This window comes from Lagopus muta, chromosome 1 (genome assembly GCF_023343835.1).
Source record: "Lagopus muta isolate bLagMut1 chromosome 1, bLagMut1 primary, whole genome shotgun sequence".
Classification (NCBI taxonomy): domain Eukaryota; kingdom Metazoa; phylum Chordata; class Aves; order Galliformes; family Phasianidae; genus Lagopus; species Lagopus muta.
This window is the reverse complement of record NC_064433.1, coordinates 73,396,313-73,415,645: the sequence shown is the minus strand read 5'-3', so window position 1 is coordinate 73,415,645 and position 19,333 is coordinate 73,396,313. Positions and strand designations below refer to the sequence as shown.

General features: G+C 39.3%; 1 protein-coding gene across 1 annotated transcript in view; it reads left to right on the top strand.

The window, feature by feature from the left end:
- The window catches only part of ANO2 (anoctamin 2), a 186,144-nt gene extending 180,599 nt beyond the window's left edge, over window positions 1-5,545 (top strand). The window contains exon 25 of the mRNA XM_048934567.1: window positions 804-5,545. Within this exon, the coding sequence (XP_048790524.1) occupies window positions 804-1,085 (282 nt within the window). The 3' untranslated portion in view covers window positions 1,086-5,545. The remainder of the gene's footprint in view (window positions 1-803) is intronic.
- Window positions 5,546-19,333: the final 13,788 nt, after the last annotated feature.

Here is a 19,333-nt window from a genome sequence, read left to right as displayed (position 1 = left end):
TCTCAGAGTCAGCACTTAAATTCTATCTTGTGAAACATTATTCTTTACACATAACAAGAAATAAACAGAAATAATAAATCCTCCGAGATCTTTTGTTATTTTCTACAAGTCAATAGAATACAGTCTGCCCCAGCATGGAAAGTTCATTGGTTCACTGATTTGCTTTCATGGCTTATATTCTGAATGGCACGAGCCTTCTGTACTCCTTCTTGACCTGGGATCTCTTGACAAGTTTAACCAGTGTCATCCCTGATATTGAAATCTGCCTGTCTTTTCTTCTCATCTGTCAAATATTCCTAAGTGTACCTGAGAGTCTTGTCTGGTTTATATTGCCATCTTCTGCTTCTTTACTCTGACTTCAGTAATTTTCCACCATGACCTGCAAGACTTTTAAAGCCAAATGGGTATGATGGTGTAGGAAAATGCTTCCAGTAATCCTGCTCTTCAGTAATGGATTCTGTACCAGTCTCAACAAACTTGATGTTGGGAGCTGAGTACCTTTGAACCTCTGTAAGGAATAAGACTATTTTAACTACTTAGGCAATTTATTTCATGAATCCAAGTCAAATCCTTTTTAGATCTGATGGAAACATGTTTAAATCAGTCTTATCACTGTGATGGAACTGCTTACAAATGTGAGTGATTTTCTGAAAGAAGGCTGTCATCAACCATATAATACTATGTGACTTCAGGAAAATGTGCTTGATATGTGCATCATACCTATAGCTCAGGTTTGGTTTTGCTTTAGGGAAGGTGTTTTGTATTATTCCTTCTTCTTTCATTGTATGTTTCTATGTTTGCAGAACTTGGTGATGTTCCTCAGTGTTTTGGTTGACTGGATGATTCCTGACATTCCCAAGGACATCAGTGAACAAATCAAAAAGGAGAAAAGTGTGCTTGTTGACTTCTTCTTAAAGGAAGAGCACAAAAAACTGAAATTAATTGAAAGCTTTATCACATGTGACAAGCGCAAACATGAAAGTGGGACCAAAGACCAAAGAATCAGAGCTGCAAGCTTCTCTCAGTTTAATCAGAGTCAGAAAGGCAGCATTGTCTCCTTCAGTTCACAGCACACAGAAGTGTGACTCCACAAGGGGGATAACCTCTGCAATAACTTTTTACTTTGTTCTGTGATTCTGAAAAAAGAAAGGGAAGGAGAGACAGTTAAGGAAGGAATGGAACAAAAAAGGGTGCTTCTTTTTCTTTCTTAGAAACTCCATATGTAAGTGTCTCTGTTACATTTTATATGTTATCTGAGCTTCTACAATTTCAGAGTTTACCAGTACAGGATATGGGCTATATTGAGCCTGTTGCTGGTCCCCATAGTGGTGTCTATCAACTGACTAGGTAAGCAGGAATGCTCCTCATTTATGCAGTCTCTGAATACATTCCTTGTGAGGAATGGGAGATGGAAGGGATACTTCTGCCCTAATATCTGTCTTTTAGCTGATCTGACCAACTCTATTGAAATGTGCACAAGTCATGTTCTCATGGCTTTTAGCTGTCACTATGTGGCTGATAACATGTAGAGTCTTGGGGGTTGATGTGCCTTCCTAACTTGTACTGCCACTTAGTGATGTCACGGTAGAGCATTCAGGGCTACTGGTAAGTGCACTGAACTTTGAGAAGAGAAGGAACTGAAAATAACTGAGGACTTCCTATGTATCTCCATATATATCATATTTTGCTTTCACACATATTTTGCAGGACACTGAACACATGTGATAATAAGCAGAAGCCACAATGTATGCATCAGAATTAAGTAAAGCTGCTAGAACTAGAAAGCTCATTGTTATTCATCATCCTGAACAAAAAACTGCATGTTTGATTCTTTTCTCACATAAACTTAATACAGACAGGATAATTTTTTTTGTGCCGTACTATATTGCTCCTTCTTCTTATACACATTTTCCAAAACAAGTGATTTGAAGACCTTCTGAAACAATGTAATGAATGTAGACTATTGACAGTGTATATATTTGGTGTTTATAAGTAATTCCAATAGGTAGGAAAATTACAGGAAACTGTTCTTTTTAAATACAATTTAAGATTTGTCCTAGTATGATTACTTTGCAGTCACCTGCAGACAGATGAAAAACATCCTTGTGAGGCACAGAAGTCATGATACTGTATTTTGTGTCTCAGAGAATGCACTTGATGTGATCACAACATAGCTATTAAAATTTAGTAGGTTTCCTCTGTAGTCACCTCGGAAAGAAAGGCACTGTCAAATTGGGTACCCATCTCATCTTGACATTGCTGTCTGAAAGAAATGCATGAATCACCCCTGGGAATTCTTGGCTCTTATTTTATTTTTAAAGGACCAACAAGCCCTGACAGGGAATCTAAGGGCCCATACTTTATGTCAGCTGATATTAATGACAACTATGATCTCATTTGCACTACGTAGTATTTTGGTAGGGCGATCTGAGGGTTTGAAACTTTCTACTTGTGGTTTACATTTCTAGTTGATTGATTCAATTAACTTTCTTCAAAGCAAAATGTCTCTGACGGGGAGAAAAGTCAAGTTTTTAAACAGCAGAAATAACAGTCAAGCAAGAACTTTAGAATATTTTATTCTCCTTTTCTTTTTCCAGATAGGCAGAAGTACATGCATGGTTTAGAATGAGTTTCACAAGTTACACTCTTTTTCCAGTAACAAACTGGATGCAACATAGTCAAAGTAAAGGCTCTTCTTAACAGAACCATTTCTGCACACTTTCTGTCAACCCAGGAAATACCCTCTTGCCTTTTAAAATATTCTGAGTCACTTAAAAATGGTCAGAAAAAAAGCTATCCCAAAATTGAATGTATTAGGCACAGAATTTCCGTAATGAGCAACTGAAATGCTTTCTGTGATAATGTATTTCTAGATTTTCTAGCAAAAGGAACTATAGAAGAAGGCAGATATACACTGATGCTCTTGAGTTTCTCCTGAGATTTATATATCTCAACCAAACAAGGCTGGGAAAGAGGCACTGCAGCAAACACAGCTGATGTCCAGATTTGGATCTACTATCATATCAAAAGCAGGACACAGAGCTTATCTTTACCTGTGATATGCTTTCTGTGTTTCTCTTAACTTGAGAGTTTCTTTCACTGAAAATTCCTGCATTTACTACTTGACCTCACTCCCTGAGGACTGCATTCATTGTTACACTTCTGTGATAGCCTCTGGATTCTTCTGATACTAATTTCCATCCGCTCCTGTAACTGTAGATCACTGATTGATTCTTTATTCATTCCCAGTTTCTAACTTTTCTCCTTTGGACAAAGAAAGACTTTATCTGATTCCTTTTAATCAGTATACTCGTAAGTCCAGACATAAAGTACCCCCTTACTATTACACGTATTTCAGAAGCAAACAATCATTATTTCAAGAGACATGCATGGAAAGCTCTCTCTAGGGAAGAGAGCAGGAATGCAAGTAGAAATGCAAAGCAGTTACAAAACCTCTGAGCTTTTGTGATTCCTTGCAATGAAAATGAGTTAAAATCTCTGCAAAAGGAAGGAGAAAAAGAAGTAGAGAAGAAATTTGTGCAGATGCCTCTAAACATTCTGTTCAGGTTTTAGTAGATCTGTCCAATAGTTCCAACAGTAAAGTAAGAATAAAAACAACAGTAAAGTAAGAATAAAACAACAGTAAGAGCAAACAAATGAAAATCTACATCCCTTTGTGGATGAATATTTAATGCTACTCAGACAGAGTCACAAAATACTGAACCCACATTCTAGGATTCATGTCTAGAGGCATTAAGAGGAACATACATAACACATACCTAATCAGAACAGTGAGAACAGTAAGTAAAAAAACATAATAATGACCCTAATATAAAGCCTTAACAGAGGTATAACTGGTCCTGATTATTAGGCAGTGTAAGGAGTGTAAGGAGACCTCTTAGTCTTTCTACTTCTAGCAGAATCTTACAGTAACTAACAGAGATTGTTGTTCCATGTACCACAGCTTCTCCTTTGTGCTGCTGGTGCAAGATTAAAACAGCTTTCTGAAGTTATTCAAGAGAATAAATTGACTCAGATTGAAGGTGTCTTTGCTCCTTGCTTCTGAGTCACACTATGAACTTAAACACCATTCTGTTAGAGAATCCAGATTCATACAGACAGATTAACCTCTTCACAGTGGCTTTCTCCAGTTTTAAAGAGGGCTTCCAAGAATTAAACAAAGCTGCAGGGGGATGTTAGCCCTTTCCATCATGCCTTTTTAAAGGAGACTTGCCCTCTTTTTAAAGCATCATCACTAGTAGAAGTATCACTGTAATTTTCTTCAGCATTCTCAAAAAGGAGAAAAATGTTGTTATCTAGACCTCTCCTGCAATTTGATCTTTCATGGCATTAAAAACTAGTTAAACATCATCCAGGGAAGAAAAAGGTAGACTATGTGGAAGTATATCTGTTAAATTATTGCTTGGAAATATCTATCTCAACATGCACGGTATTTACCACTGTTACCAATAAACACTTCAGACTACAGGAGAGTCTGTTGCTGTTCTGTTCTGTTGCTGTTACACACTCTCACCCTTTAACTAGGCATAGATGGCCTTATATCCCACTATTCTTTTGCTTTTGAGAAGAAATTGCAAACAGTTATTTGTTTGTTTATTTATTTATTTATTCGTTTGTTTGTTTGTTTGTTTGTTTGCTTGCTTTTGTGACCCATACTTGTAGGTAACTTCCTCCACACCATATATATTTCACATGTCTGGTAATACCAGTTTTTCAGATGTAGCAGCAGGAATTGTTTCTACTGCACTTAGAAGAGAAAGGAAAAGGAAGGAAGTGAATCGCTCTGAAAGTAATACCTATATTTTCCTGAAAAGTACAACAAAAACACACAATAGCACCATTTGACAGAGCAAATTCTCAGCTACAAAACACTTTTTCAACACAGTCAAACAAATCAGCTATGCATTTTTGCCAGTCATGAACAAAAACCTGTGTGCCATGCTTGTTAAAATCTGCATGGACATCTGCAATGTGCCTTGTCTTTAATTTTACTGTTACCACTGTGTCATGGTTTTATGATTTTGGGCTATTGGTATTCCACATCATAACATCATGTAGTACACTGGGAGTTAAGGATTTAACTCTTCCGGTCTGGATACCTGTCCCAGAAGAACTACATACCCCAGGGGACTTTGCGTTCAGAGAGGAGATAAAGCCCCTGGCAAGGTCATGAGACGAGGCTCTCCCTCCTTCTGCTTGTCCTGACTGCATGTCTTGCCTCTACATTAGAGTAAGGCTTTAGGCTTTCAGACACTTTCTCTCATTTAATTTGATTTATTAGCTCAAAGTCTAATTATATTGTATTATATTGTATTATGATGATGACCTTGCATTCAATATCTTACTTAATAAATTAGTTTGTTTCTCCTCAGATTGTTCCCATTGTTTTGTTTCAGGCCCGTCTCTCTATCTGTTTTCCCTCATCTCTCTCTGGGGCACAGATCCATGGGTCCCTCTACCCCGCTAGTCACGGAACGGGGCCAAGTCAGCCCATAAACCATTGACACACTGCTGAAAGACAGCACCCACCACTTCACTGTGCTAGAATCCACTGATTAGTCTCCATAAACACTCAGCACATGTTAATGTATCTCAATGGGTGCAACCTTTTTCTGCATGGAGGAATTCAATTCCACTCCTTTGTTTCATATGCACTTCTATGTCAGATTCCATTATGTCAGACCTCCCCTCTGCTGCCATGAATTGCACAGCAACAAAATGTTACAGAATATTGGCAGGAAGGTTTAACATCTTCTGCCATTCCACTGACACCTGCCTCTGACATTGTGAGCTAATATAATAAAATAAGAGGCATTACTTTCAGAGCAGCCCTCATTCACCCAAATTCATAACTCTTGACTAGGAAGGACATTGATGCATGTTTCATGTAAAAGGTCCACAGACAATGGATGAATTATATTTCTAGCAAGAAAATGAGTATGCATTCTGTATGTCATATGTGCAACCTAACCATTTCTAAAGGAAAGAAGAATCGCGTCACCAAAGCTATTCTGATTAAAGACATTGTAGTATATGATGCTGGTATAAATAAAATAAAATTGGGAAGAATATAAGAACATAGTTCTGCAATGTAGTTATATCTATGTATGTAATATAAGATATATAACTTCTGGTAAGAGAGAGTCTGTTATCACGTGTCGTAGTGGTTGATTTCAGTAAATTCAATAAATAGGAGAATAATGTGATCCATTAGCTAGGAAAGGAATTTACTGCCTTGCAGATGAACCACATATTTTGGGGAAAGACTGTTCTAAGACTGTGAATTGCACTTTTAAATTTAGAAAGAAACTAGCTAAGAAGGTTGGACCAAGGAAGCAGAGATTCATCAGGAAAGCCAAGATGTAAGAATAATGTTGTTCTTATTTGAATAAAGATCTCTGTACAGTGTTAGTAGACACACACCTTTTATAAGTTGTCAGTATGAGATTCAAGTCCACAGCCTCATCATTTAGTGGAGCTCTAACTATCATAACTGGATCAGTGGAAAACAGTCACTAGTGCTAGTGCTTCTAAATTCTTCAATGTAAAATGCTTTGGTCCATTATAATCATAGAATCATAGAATCATAGAATCATAGAATCACCAAGGTTGGAAAAGACCTAAGTTGTTATTCTGCACTGACTGCTATAACTAATGTGAGATGATCCTTGATAGATGTATTAATATCGATAAAGTCTTCACAGTTTCATTTGAAATTCATACATCGGGGAACAAACTATTTTCTGCTTAAAGAGAAATAAAAGGAAGAAATCAGTCTGATCTGAATCTGACCCGTAAGGTAAAGTCTGTTTCATGAGTAATTTCTGACTACTCTTCTGAATTTAATGCCCAAAGGAAAGCAGCAATTAAAACAAAACAAATAAACAAAAACCACAACAAAAGAAACAAGCAAATAATAACAACAAAAAGCAATGGGGTCTTTAACTACACAAATAGGGAGAGACCTTCTTGCATTTTCTACCTTGGAATTAAACAGAAAGCTATCCTTACCCTAAGAAGCCAGTTCTCTAATGGGATTATTTTCTAAAAATATTTTTAGTAGACACTTTAAATGGGAGATGAACACAACAATAAAGTCATCTCGAGCTTTCCAGGTAAGATTTAAATTTGCTTGTTAGATTTCAGTTTCTTTTCCATCTGTTCCGACACTTAAAAAAATAATATTTAAAAAAAAAAAAAAAAAAAGAGAGAGAGAGAAAAAGAGAGAAGATAGTTACATATGCCTAATAAAATACAAATCAGAAACTAAAAGGAAATTACTCGTCTGTTTTTACTTTATAATATGTATGCAATTTATGAATTTTATAGCAACTTTCAAAGTACAGCCAACTAATTCAAAAAATATCCTTCTGTTGATGCTGGGAGAGCTTTTGATTGCTCATTTGTTTGTATTTTACTAAATCTAATCTTCTGAGAAACAACAACATAATTTCATAAGAATTTGGAAACACTGAAGGTTGGTAAGAAGATAAACCTATAAGGACTTCTAAATAAAGAGTATTCTTACTGTCAAGGTTCTGATTAAGTCTGGAAAAAAAAAAAAAAAAGTGTGTGCAAAGTACACTCTTAGTTATAAACAAAATTATACCAATTGTAAAGACTAGAGGTTTTTTTTTTTTTTCTCATTTATTAACAAAAAATGGTTCTAAAATAAATATACAAACATATATATGTCGGCACTCAGTTGAGTTAGAGAGCTCTCACAGTTTCTTGTAGCATCAGAATAGTTCTCCAAATAGTTCTGCTTACTGTGTTCAACATACATCTTATATACCATTCAATTACAAGCCACAAATTCCTGTCCTCTAATCAGTTAATTGGCCTAGCTTCTCTCAAACAACAGTGATAAAGGATAAAAGGTTTCTTAAGTGTGATAAGGTTAACAATGCATACAAACAGAACCTCCTGTTTACCCTTAGACACAGATACCATTTGCTCTCCCTCTTACACTCTAGACTCCCAAGGCTTCACAGAGCCCAGGTGGAACACCTGCTCACAAAATAGAACAACCCACTAAATTAGATTTCTCTACAAAACAAAATACAGAAAGTTGTTTACAGCTATAGTCGCTTACTCCCATTGTTTCTTGCCTTACCATTACCTCCATTTTTTATTTAATTCATAAGCTTTTTCTTGTAGACCAGCAGCTCGTACTACTGTTAAAAAATCATCTTTGGGTAATAAATCTTCATGCAGCACAGAGTGAGAGGCACCCATATCTACCAGAAAACAAACATCTTTACTTTGCTGTGTGTGCACTGCATTCAGTCCACTGGGGGCAAAACACAACATGGGTCCTTCAAGGTCCTGCTCTAGTGCAACTGCTCCTGTTCTTCCCAATTTCTTTCTTTCATTACAATCCCTGTTTCTATATACTTTCCAAGTCCCCTCATTTAATTTGTCCAAGTCCCTTACTTCAATTCCTTTAACCTGTATATTATTGGGAGAAAACAAAGACATTCTTGCTCAGACTAGCGAAAGTCCTTCTGAGGTGTAAACAAGTTCAGCAAACTTGGAGGCAGAAAAACTGAAAGATTGTAACTATTCATGACAGACAGACACTCTCAACATGATCACAAGATGTCTAGCTTGTACACCTGGCATGGGTGTGCGCAGATGCTATGAAGACCATTGGCAAGCCCCTCCAAATCTGGGGTGGCTTGGCAGAAGTGAGTGGCAAGGAACTGTGGGTTCATGCATGACAAAGGAGCAGATGGTGGATTGCCAATTGACAGAACAGCCTATCACTTATACATGGAACCCAATGTACGTTGTCCCAGTCGTGAACAGCTGGGGGAGATGACCTGTGCAGAAGGAGGTGAGTGCCAACATCAAGCTTCGTCTCGCGCAGTAATGGTTCTACGGCAAGCTGGGAGCAGGGTGCGGTGGGTGGCACATCGCTGAGCGGCTGCTGATGGAGTACTGTGCCGAGATGGGAGCCCCTGATGGCTCCTTCCTCGTGAGGGAGAGTGAAACATATTCTGTCCCTCGGTATATTGAGAAGGTACAGCATTTCCGCATCCATTGGCGGCTGGACACTAACATCTACAAGTTCTTTTCGACTGAAACCCAAGTATGTGACAGCCTGTATGACCTCATAAGCTATTACTGGGAGACACTGCTGAGGTGCAACGGACTTGAGATAAGGCTGACAGAGCCGGTGTCTCAATGCAACACTCACAGCAACATTGACTGGATGCTGCAGGACAGCACAAGGGGGACAAGTTCAGCTCCAGCGTGATCTACTTCAGGGCAGGATGGAAGATCGAGCTCTGCCAAATGTGGCAAGAGAGTCACATTTAATAAGGCATTTGACCAAGTGCACACTGTTCAAGTTCATCACCCACAATAAAAGTTTTTATTCTGCACTAACAAAGAGTCCATGTCTAATTGCCACAGTTAAACTTTCCTCTTATTTGTCTTCCTCATCCTGTATGAGGACCTTTGGACAGGATTTCAAAAGGGCACAGAGGGGCTTTACCAGTACTCCATAGTTGTAGGTGGCACCACCTCGTCATCCTTAGGAAAATCTGGAGCTCCTTAGCTGTTCGAGGTTCTGGAGTCTGGCAGATTATTTCCTTCCTTGCTGTTTCCTAGGGTTCAGGATCCTGCAGCGATTCCATAACACAAATAGGTTACCTGTGGCTGTGCAACTAGGGCACAGAGAAACTCAATAGCCATTAAGTCTGAGAAAGTTTAGTAAGCTAATTGTCCATGTTGTGCATTACCTCCTTTGTTTTGATAGCTATCAGGTCATCCATGTCTTTGAATTTTTAAAGGAGTACTTTTTAATCTGAACCAGCTGATCTCCCTGCTTTATTCTGAATGCTATTGGTGTTGCATTCTTAGCCCTACCTGGAGATTCTACTACCCATGCCCCAGGATAAACTTGGTCCCTTACTTTGTCTGTGTTCTGGTCCCAGCAGAGGTAATGATTAATGCTAAACTAAGCACCTTTATTAACTGTTCTTCTTTTACCTTAAATTCCAATTTTCCCTGATCTGAATATGTATGTTGGTGGCCCTGCTAGGCAGGGGGGTTGGAACTACATGATCCTTGGGGTCCCTTCCAACCCGGGTGATTCTGTGATTCTGTGATTCTGTGATTTTCCTTTAAACTTCATTTCAGTTTCCAGTTGTTTTATTAGATCTTGCCCTACTAAAGGTTTTGATGAATTTGGCATGTACAAAAAATTGCATATGCCTACCTGTTTACCTATACTAAATTGCAAATGTTTAACAATGTAAACCTCCTCACTTTTGCCAGCTGTTTCCTTACGGTTATAAATTCGTCACTTACTGGAGTAAGAATACCAAATTAGTTTCTTTAGTGTTTACTACAAATTCCACACTTTGCTGTAATTCCTTCCTTAGTATAATTTTCTTCACCCTTAACTGTTAATTTTCTTCACCCTTAACTGTTATTGCATCTGTTACCAAATCCAGCGGCACTTTTTGCACCAACTGTTTTTCTGTTCAGTGAGGGCAGAACCCTCCTGGACTCTGCCAGCTCCTCCTCTGAGCTATTCCTGTGGAGATCTCTGGGTCCTAGAGCCCTGCTCTCAGCTCCTTCCTCTAAGGCTTCCCGTGCTAACACTGGGATATCAAGTTTCCTACATCTCTATAGATAAAGTCTATTCTCACTTCCAATGTTTTGTTTTTGTCCCCATTCGCAACTAACACTTTGTTTATGTTCTGATTACAAGTAGGGGGAGGAGCAGTGTGGGGATGTGTTTTCTTGTCGGCACTTACCTGCTTTGGCTAGAGCAAATCATAAACTTTAATATTTTAACTCACTGTTCTTCTTTAAACTTTCGGCTGTTTTTTGTTTTTCACAATTCCACTATTTGTACCCTCAATTACACTTCCATGTACCATTAATAATTCCACTTCCATATAGCATTAATATTTACACTTTCACATAGCATTAACATTTACACTTCTGTATACTGTTAACAATTCTACTTCCATATACCATTAACAATTACATTTCCATATACCATTTACATTTACACTTTCATATGCCATAAACCTTTAACAATCTCAAAGAGAGTGACAATAATCAGTACAAGTTTATCCTAAAGATTCTCCCTCTCTTCCAAGTTATCAGTGGGAATGAGCATTCCCATGGACCTGATTCCAGATTCTTTACTAGTATCAAAGTTTTTCCATTAATATTCACTCTTTCCTAGTTAACTGAAAAGAAATGAGGGCTATTGGTTGACCTCTGTATTCACATCCTCAATTTAAAAAGTGCAATACATGTGCTTCCTGCTGGAAGTGCCTTTTCCATTCCATTTTGCTTAAGTAGCACAGTTTTAAGGATGCTATGGGTATGCTCAACTATGGCTTATCTTATAATACTGTAATGCTTTCTGGGATATATATTTTTCCATTATCTGTAGAGATTGTAGGGCTGTTTTTTATGCCCTGAGGTAATACTGTCCAATGATACTGTTGGGCTGGTGTTGATGCTTTACAGAGAGGATGAAAAAGCAAACCTAGGAGCATCATGGGGATCCAGAGTGATGGTGAAAAAAACAGTCTTTTCAATCAAGCGTTAAAAGTCCTGAAATGTCAAACTTCTGAGTAGGAATCCGCATTGATCCAAACCCTGCAGCATCCCTTTTCATGGGTGCAGTTGGCACTGGCTGTGCCTGAGAATAAATCAGTTGAGCAAAACAAGTGCCTGCCAGTACTTCACATGGGGGCATGGGTGTAACTGAGCATCCCAAGTCCTGCAGGACACTATACAATAACACTTCCCAACATGGCTCTTAATCTGGGGCTATGATAACTGGGAAAACTTTCAACATGTCTGTATTTTCGGTTTTCCTAGCCTCCCTCCCAAGAGTTGCGCGTGGATCAGGAGGGGACAAATCCGTCTCTTCTTCAGGGTCTATGGGGCCACGATCAAAAGGGCCGCCGGGATGCTCGGGGAGGGGAGACAGAAAAAATTCCATCCCATGGCAATGGCTGTGGAGCCGATGGCATTGCGGGCTGATCTGTAGAGCAACCAGCTGCTCCTTTGCCCTCAGGCAGACCGGGGGTATCAGATTGCGATTTTAAGTGGCTCCTTAGCACTTCAAAGACCTTTCTCCAAGTCTGAAGCAACCAGAACTCTGTCTTATCACACTTAGTAACAGCGTCCCATAGCTTCATCCTGAGCCGGTCTCATACTTCAGGATCGTAAGCTGTCTGATTTGTGATCGAGGGGTCACTCTTGGTAGCCCGTACAAGCATCTTCTGTAAAGTGGCAGTGGGCACCATCTTTTTCCATTTTTAAGAATAATTTGAAAAGTAACTAGGACATTCTTTTGTTCTCAGGTCATATTATTCCCTGTACGCAATGGCCTACCTTCTTCCAGCAAAAGGCAGAGCTGTTGGAGACAATGAATCCTCAGGTTGTGGCGCTTCTCTCAGTGCACCCACGCTTTTCTCAGCGTCTGCCACGCTCCTCTCAGCACCACGCTTTTCTCAGCATGTTCCACGCTTTTCTCAGTGCCTGCCATGCTTTTCTCAGCGTGCTCCAGACCGGTCAATTTTCAAGTCAGGCTCAGCATCAGGTCCCTACTCGGGCACCAATTGTTGGTGCTCAGTCAAGTTAGAGAGCTAAGTGCGATAAGGTTAACAAGGTTAAGGTTACCCTCTAGAGTCCCAAGGTTTCACAGTGATAGGATCTGTCAAGGAATCTGATAAACTCTTTGGTAACTTGCTCACAGTTTTATCTTCCCCCACGTACATATATGTAGCACATACAGTGAGCCCAATTGCACAGTTATGCTACACAAAGCATGACGGAAAGGAAGTAGGTGGAGAAAAGAGAACTGAATTTATTGGAGATTATTGTTCCTAGGTGTAAAAGGATAACAGCCTGATGTCAATTCTTTCTGATCAGCCTATCTGCTTCTAGTACATCCTTTCTCAGCTTTTGCTATATATCCTGCTCACCCTGCTTCCCCCATGTAAACATCTTAGAAGCACTGAATAGAGGAGATGACAACTGGTGAAGCACCAACAACTCAGATAATTCAGAGCACTGTGTGTATTAAGAGGAAGGTATAATCCATAGGGTAATTTAGTGTGAACTTTCTGCTGTCTTACCTGACTTAACAACATTCCTTCAAAGTACATGATGTTTCAGAAACTTTGACACACTTTTCATGACATTCATGCTGCTCCTTTCACAAGTCAAAAATTTTGTTGTCCTCAGGTCAAAAGAGCAGCACAAAGAGCAGCTTTCAGAATACTCCTGTGTCATCACAGTCAAAGTACACTTCTCAGAGTACTGGAAGAAATTTCCACTGTAACACTGTGAGATGAAAGCACTTCTCAAACATGAAGGAATAGCATAAAAAATGGCAAAATATTAAAGAAGACATCTAGAACTTTCTCTTTTGGTAAGGCTGATGAATTCCCATCTATGTCCTTCGTACTGGCAATACCAATGACTTTTCTTCCCTATGGATCCAAATTTATCTCCTCCCAGAGGGAATAGACCTATCCCAACTCATGCAACCTAGTCAATATAATGCTGTTCCTGTAAGCACAGGTAGATCTCAAGTGAGCTTTGGGAAAGAGAAACAACAAAGACTTTGAAATGCTGTCTGTGACTAGAAACATTGTGTTTTTGTATTTCACAGAGATTTTATTTTTTCTCCTAAAGGGAAATTCATTACAGTCATATTATCAGCCTAATTTTCTTAAAAATCAATACTTGTGCTTCTTAGCACTCTCCTCAACTCTCTGAAAGGAGGTTGTAGAGAAGTGGGGATTGTCTTCTCCCAGGTGACAAGCAATAGGAAAAGATGTAACAGCCTTAAGTTGTGCCAGGGAAGTGTCAGGTGGATATTAGTCAACATTTAGTCTCAGGAGGAGAGGTGAGGTATTGGAACAGACTTCCCAGAGAGACAGTAGAGTCACTGTCCCTGAAGGTGTTCAGGAAAAGGGTAGATGTGGCATTGGGGGACATGGGATAGTAGGCATGGTGGTGATGTGTTCATTGTTGGACTAGAAGATCTTACTGTTTTTTTCCAATATTAGTGATTCTATTACTCTATGATTCTGTAACTATCATATGATTTATTCATTCAAATGCCATGCAAAACTCATTCCAGTAGATGGAGCAAGAAAGCAGCAGGAAACAGTGCCCTATACAAAGGGTAAGCAAAGTAGAGAGGTTCTGGGAACACACCTCAAACCATCCGAGAACAAAGTACTTCAAAAGTTACTTTGTGAGCTCCAGTTCAGTCAAAAATACTTTTCACATAACTGACATCGATGGATTTTTCCTTGGAATGGGGTTAGTAGATGAAGAAAAATAACCACTTGGGATTTTCTCTGAAACAAAGGAAATAAATGAATTGTAACTTGCCTTTTATTCTCTTGGCTTTAGTGGAGATTAGAATCACTTAACCCTTTAACAAAAATGAATGCTGTGAGAAAGTACTGAATGAAAAAAAGGTTTAAATGCCCCATATGATCTTTAGCCTTTTATGTTTGCTGCCTTTCTCTTTATGCTAGGTTCAGACCCCGTTTCTCTGTTTACACTGAGTCCTGCACACACGATGTGCTGGAGGAAATCTGGCTGAAGGCCTTGCACAGGTGCAAGCCAGCTGAGCCGCAGTTCCTTAGGAACACCACAGAACCTTTGCATACAAAGTAATGTCAGATCTTCAAGGGAGATAAAACAGCTTTTCCTTCCTCTTTCCTCTGTTTTTCTTGTTTTTTCTTTTTCTTTTCTCTTTCTTTCTCTTTTCTCTATCTCTCTTTTTAATATATTTTCTAGAAAGCTGTAAGATAGATTTTTTTCAGTGAAAATGAATCAAAAGATCTCCTACCCTTATCAGCAAGGTTTCTTAACCATGCCTATATATCATAGAAGCCTCTGGCAGTTGGCTAGCAACATCCATGAAGCCTGTGTCTTGTCACCAACCCAGGAAGTCTGTGACACTGAGTGACAGGAAGAAAAGAATATTTACAAGCACAGCTCCAAACCTGCTAACAGTAAGGAGGATCTCCTGTCCCACCTCAGCTCTGGGGATATCAGCCCTGTTCCTCCTGTTGTTTCCTTACCTCCCTACAAGCCCTATGTTATCTCTTTTAAGTCCTACATCATTGTCCTCAACCTGCAGATATTATCATAGAATCACAGAATGGTTTGGGTTGGAAGGACCTTTAAGGTCATTTAGTTGCAACACCCCAGCTATGGTCAGGGACACCTCTCACTAGATCAGGTTTCTCAAAGCCCCATCCAGCCTGGCTTTGAATGCATCCAGGGAAGGGGCATCTGCAGCCTCTCTGGGCAAGCAGTTCCAGTGTCTCACCACCCTCACAGTAAATAATTTTGTCCTAATTTCTAGTCTAAGTCTATTCTCTTTCAGTTTAAAGCAATCTCCTCTCATCCTGTTGCTTCATGCCCTTCTAAAAAGTCTTTCCACAGCTTTCCTGGAGTCCTCCTTCAGATACTCTACTGTCACTATAAGGTCCTTCTGGAGCTTTCTTTTCTCCAGGATAAAGAGCCCCAGCTCTCTCAGACTGTCCTTGTAGAATAGGTGCTCCAGCCCTCTGATCATCTTCATGGCTCTTCACTGGAACTGCTTCAACAGCTTGATGTCCTTCCAGTGATGGCTCCCAGAACTACAGAACTAGATGCAGTAATCCAGGTGGGGTCTCATGAGAGCAGAGTTGAGGAGCAGAATAACCTCCCTCAGTCTGCTGGTCACTCTTCTCCTGATGCAACTCAGGGTATAGTTGGACTTCTGGCCTGGAAGCACACATTGCCAGCTCATGTTCATTCTTTCTTCAATCAGCATTCTGAAATCTTTCTCCTCAGGGCTGCTCTCAAGACATTCTACACCCAGCCTTTATTATCCTTACACATCTTTTGACATCAGTGATTGTCTTGACCTCACCTTCAGTATTCATTGACCTTCAGTTTCCTGTGTTCTTCCCTTTTTATTTCCAAAATGGAATTAAATAAGCCATATTGAAAATAACATAAAAATTAGTGGTTCATCTCTTTAGAACATAAGGAAAAAGAAAATTCAGGAAAAAACACTACAAAGATGCTAATCGCCTTTAAATCTATCATTTCATTCAAAAGACTCTGGAAAAGGAGGCCACCTCTTCTACTGCTTTAAAACAACCTATTATTCAGGTGACCTTCAAGGTATGATCATCCATGAACACAGGAGAAAGTTGATGTCTGGTCTCTCCTCCTGGTGGTTCTGGGGATTGGTGGGAATGAATAAGGTTTGTTCCTGCATGATTGCCCATTCTTTGGATGCATAAGCAGGTAGGCATTTGTACACATTCACTCATTACTGAAGTATCACAAAGAGAGTAAACACTCAGTGCAAAGAATTAAACATAGCTTTCCCTTCAGTAGAAGACATCTTGAGTGATGAGAAACAGTTCATTAATGAAAGAAGAAAGACAAGGAAACAGAAAACTGCTCACATCTCTAGAGTTCTGCAGCTTCTGGCAAGGTGAAACAACTGCATGGAGAGCATTTGAAATTGTACAGAAAAATTCTATACCTTGTTGTCCTGGACTGGAAGAACAAAATTGAGAACAGGAGAGTTGTATGAAGAATAGAGAAAGACCTGAGTCTAATCATTAGTTGACATTTGTGGAAATTTCTATGTCTGGACATAAACATTTTCCATTCCAAGTTGCTATTTAGTTGTCAGTGTTAGTCATTCCAGTATCATAGTCTCCAAATTGTATAACATGTTTTAGAAGAGCAGTCATGGCACCTCCTGAAGAGGCACAACAGTAAAGCAAGGATTAGAATCTTGCAAGAATTCAGCACAAGGATTCTGCTCTGAGTCTGTAAACGTGTATTAGTATTATTAATATTAATAATAATATCAACTTTAAAAATCTAAAATAAAAGCCTACAAAAAAAGAAAAAACTTGCTTGTAGATAGTTTGTGGCAGGAAAAGAGTGGGATGTGTAAAATAAATAGTTCCTTCTGAATTAGGACTAATTAAGAGATACTGAAGGCCTGAAGGGACAAAATAATTGAAGAACAAGTATAAAGGAATATCCAGCTAAAACATAAAACAAGTATTTGAGTTTATAAAAATAAACAACGTGTGTGAATGTTTTTCTTGGGATGAGCCAAAGGAAATATTTTCTTGGGGTTTGGCCCAAGCAGCATGTGACAAATGAGACCAATCTGGTTTTCCCTTTTGAATTAATTACACAATTAGTGGGTAAAAGGAGATACAGTTGATGCTAATGTAATTTTTGAATGTCATTTGAGCATCAAATCCTATACAGTCTTATGTTTGAGGGTGCCTTAACTTACAACAACCTTTATTTGATGCTGGTGCTGCTCCATTGATTCCAAAGGGCTCACACCTGATTTCATGTCTTTGAAAGAGGAAGAAGGTCTGATTCCAGGCAAAACTGTTGAACTATCCAGGAAGCCTGGTGCTGCTAAGAAAATTTGCCTAAAGCCTAAAGGATTTCCTTCCAACAGCTAGTAAGTGTGCTGTGAAGAACTACTTCAGTTCTGTAAATGAGATAAAATTAAACCCCAAGTGAATGTGAGAAACACATGCAAAATATTTATGATACTTCCTGTTATTTTACTTCCTAATACTCAGGAAAGGTGTCTATTAGAATGTGTAGAATGTGTAGCTTGTGTGTTTGTTTTGCATGATTTCCATACACAAAACTGTATGAAACTGTGGGATATGGGGGCCCACCAGCAATATATGAATAAAAAGTGTTATGAAAACACTGTAACAATAAAAAAGCCTACCCTTTCAAGTCCAGGAAAATTTTAAAAATAATCCATATATAATCCAAATCCAAGAATGTTAATTAAAAAATATCTTGGAAATCAGAGATGTTTTGGAGAAGCATGTTTAGGGCCTATTGAATTTTAAGACTATTTCTTTTAATATGAGTATGGAGTGTGTTAATGACAATCATACAACTATTGCATAAAACTCTAACTGCAAAAACTTGCACATCCTCAAAAAAAACCTCACTTTGTACTTAAAATAAGGGTGAGAACAGATCTTACGCTGTGGCTTGATTGAAGCATCCAGCTTTGAGAGTGATGTCCTACACTCTGTGAGCAAAGACCGAAGAAATTTGTTCTCAAAACTGAAGATGAAACATAAAAAAATATACTGAAATGTTCTAGAAACATGGGAAAAGAAATATGAACAATGCAAGATGACTTCTGCCTCTGCTCAGAAGGACTATGCTCAAAGGGCATCGTTAGCATCTGAAGCTAAAACAGACCTGAGGGTACTGGTGGATGAGAAGCTGAACATGAGCCAGTGATGTGCCATTGCAGACCAGAAATTCAACCATATACTGAGCTGCATCCAAAAAAACGTGGCCAGCAGGGTGAGGGAGATGATCCTGCCCCTCTACTCTAAGCTGGTGTCATGGGGTTATCCTTAGATATAAGTCCATGACAAGGGGTACTAACCATTTGCTGTTACCCAGCTGGCCCCAGGCCGCATACACTCTGGGAGAGAGGGAAGGGCAGAGAGCTAGCAGGTAGTTTTAAAGAAGAGAAAACATAATGGCAACTATCTGAGTAGGAATGTTAATTTACTGAATTTAACTAAATCAAACAAAATGAGAGAAACAAGAGTATCCAAAATGCGAGTCAAACCACAACAGTGTGAGGGAAAGCGCGTGCTTTTCTTCATGGGGAGTTGAGATGGCTGAGCAGGGGCCAGAGAGAGAGATGCAGACGCTCGGGCCCTGTCCAAAGTTCCACTACACTTCCTCTTCCCTCCAGGTCCTCCAGGGATGCTATCCCCTCCCCTCCCATCGGAATACTCAAAGTGCCCATAAAAGGCAGTAAATGGAACCAGAACATTAACTTGTTAACTCTCACTGGTCCACATGATGTTCTGATGTAGAATACTGACAACAAAAAATCACAAAACCACAACAGATGGTGAGGCCTCTCCTGGGGTACTGCATCCAGATGTGGAGTCCTCAGTACAGGAGAGACATGGACCTGTTGGAGAGCATCCAGAGAAGGGCCACAAAAATTAACCAAGGGATGGAACACCTCTATGAGAACAGGCTTCAAGCTCAAAGAGGGTAGATTTAGGTTGAATATAAGGAAAAAATCCTTTACAATGAGGTGAAGTGAGGCACTGGAACAGTTTACCCAGTGGTGGGGTTGATGTCCCATTCCTGGAGACTTTCAAGGCAAGTCTGGATAAGGCCCTGGACAACCTGATCTAGCTGTGTGTCTGAATCCTTCTTTGGTCTTGGCTCAAAACTTGCTTTCTGAGGCATT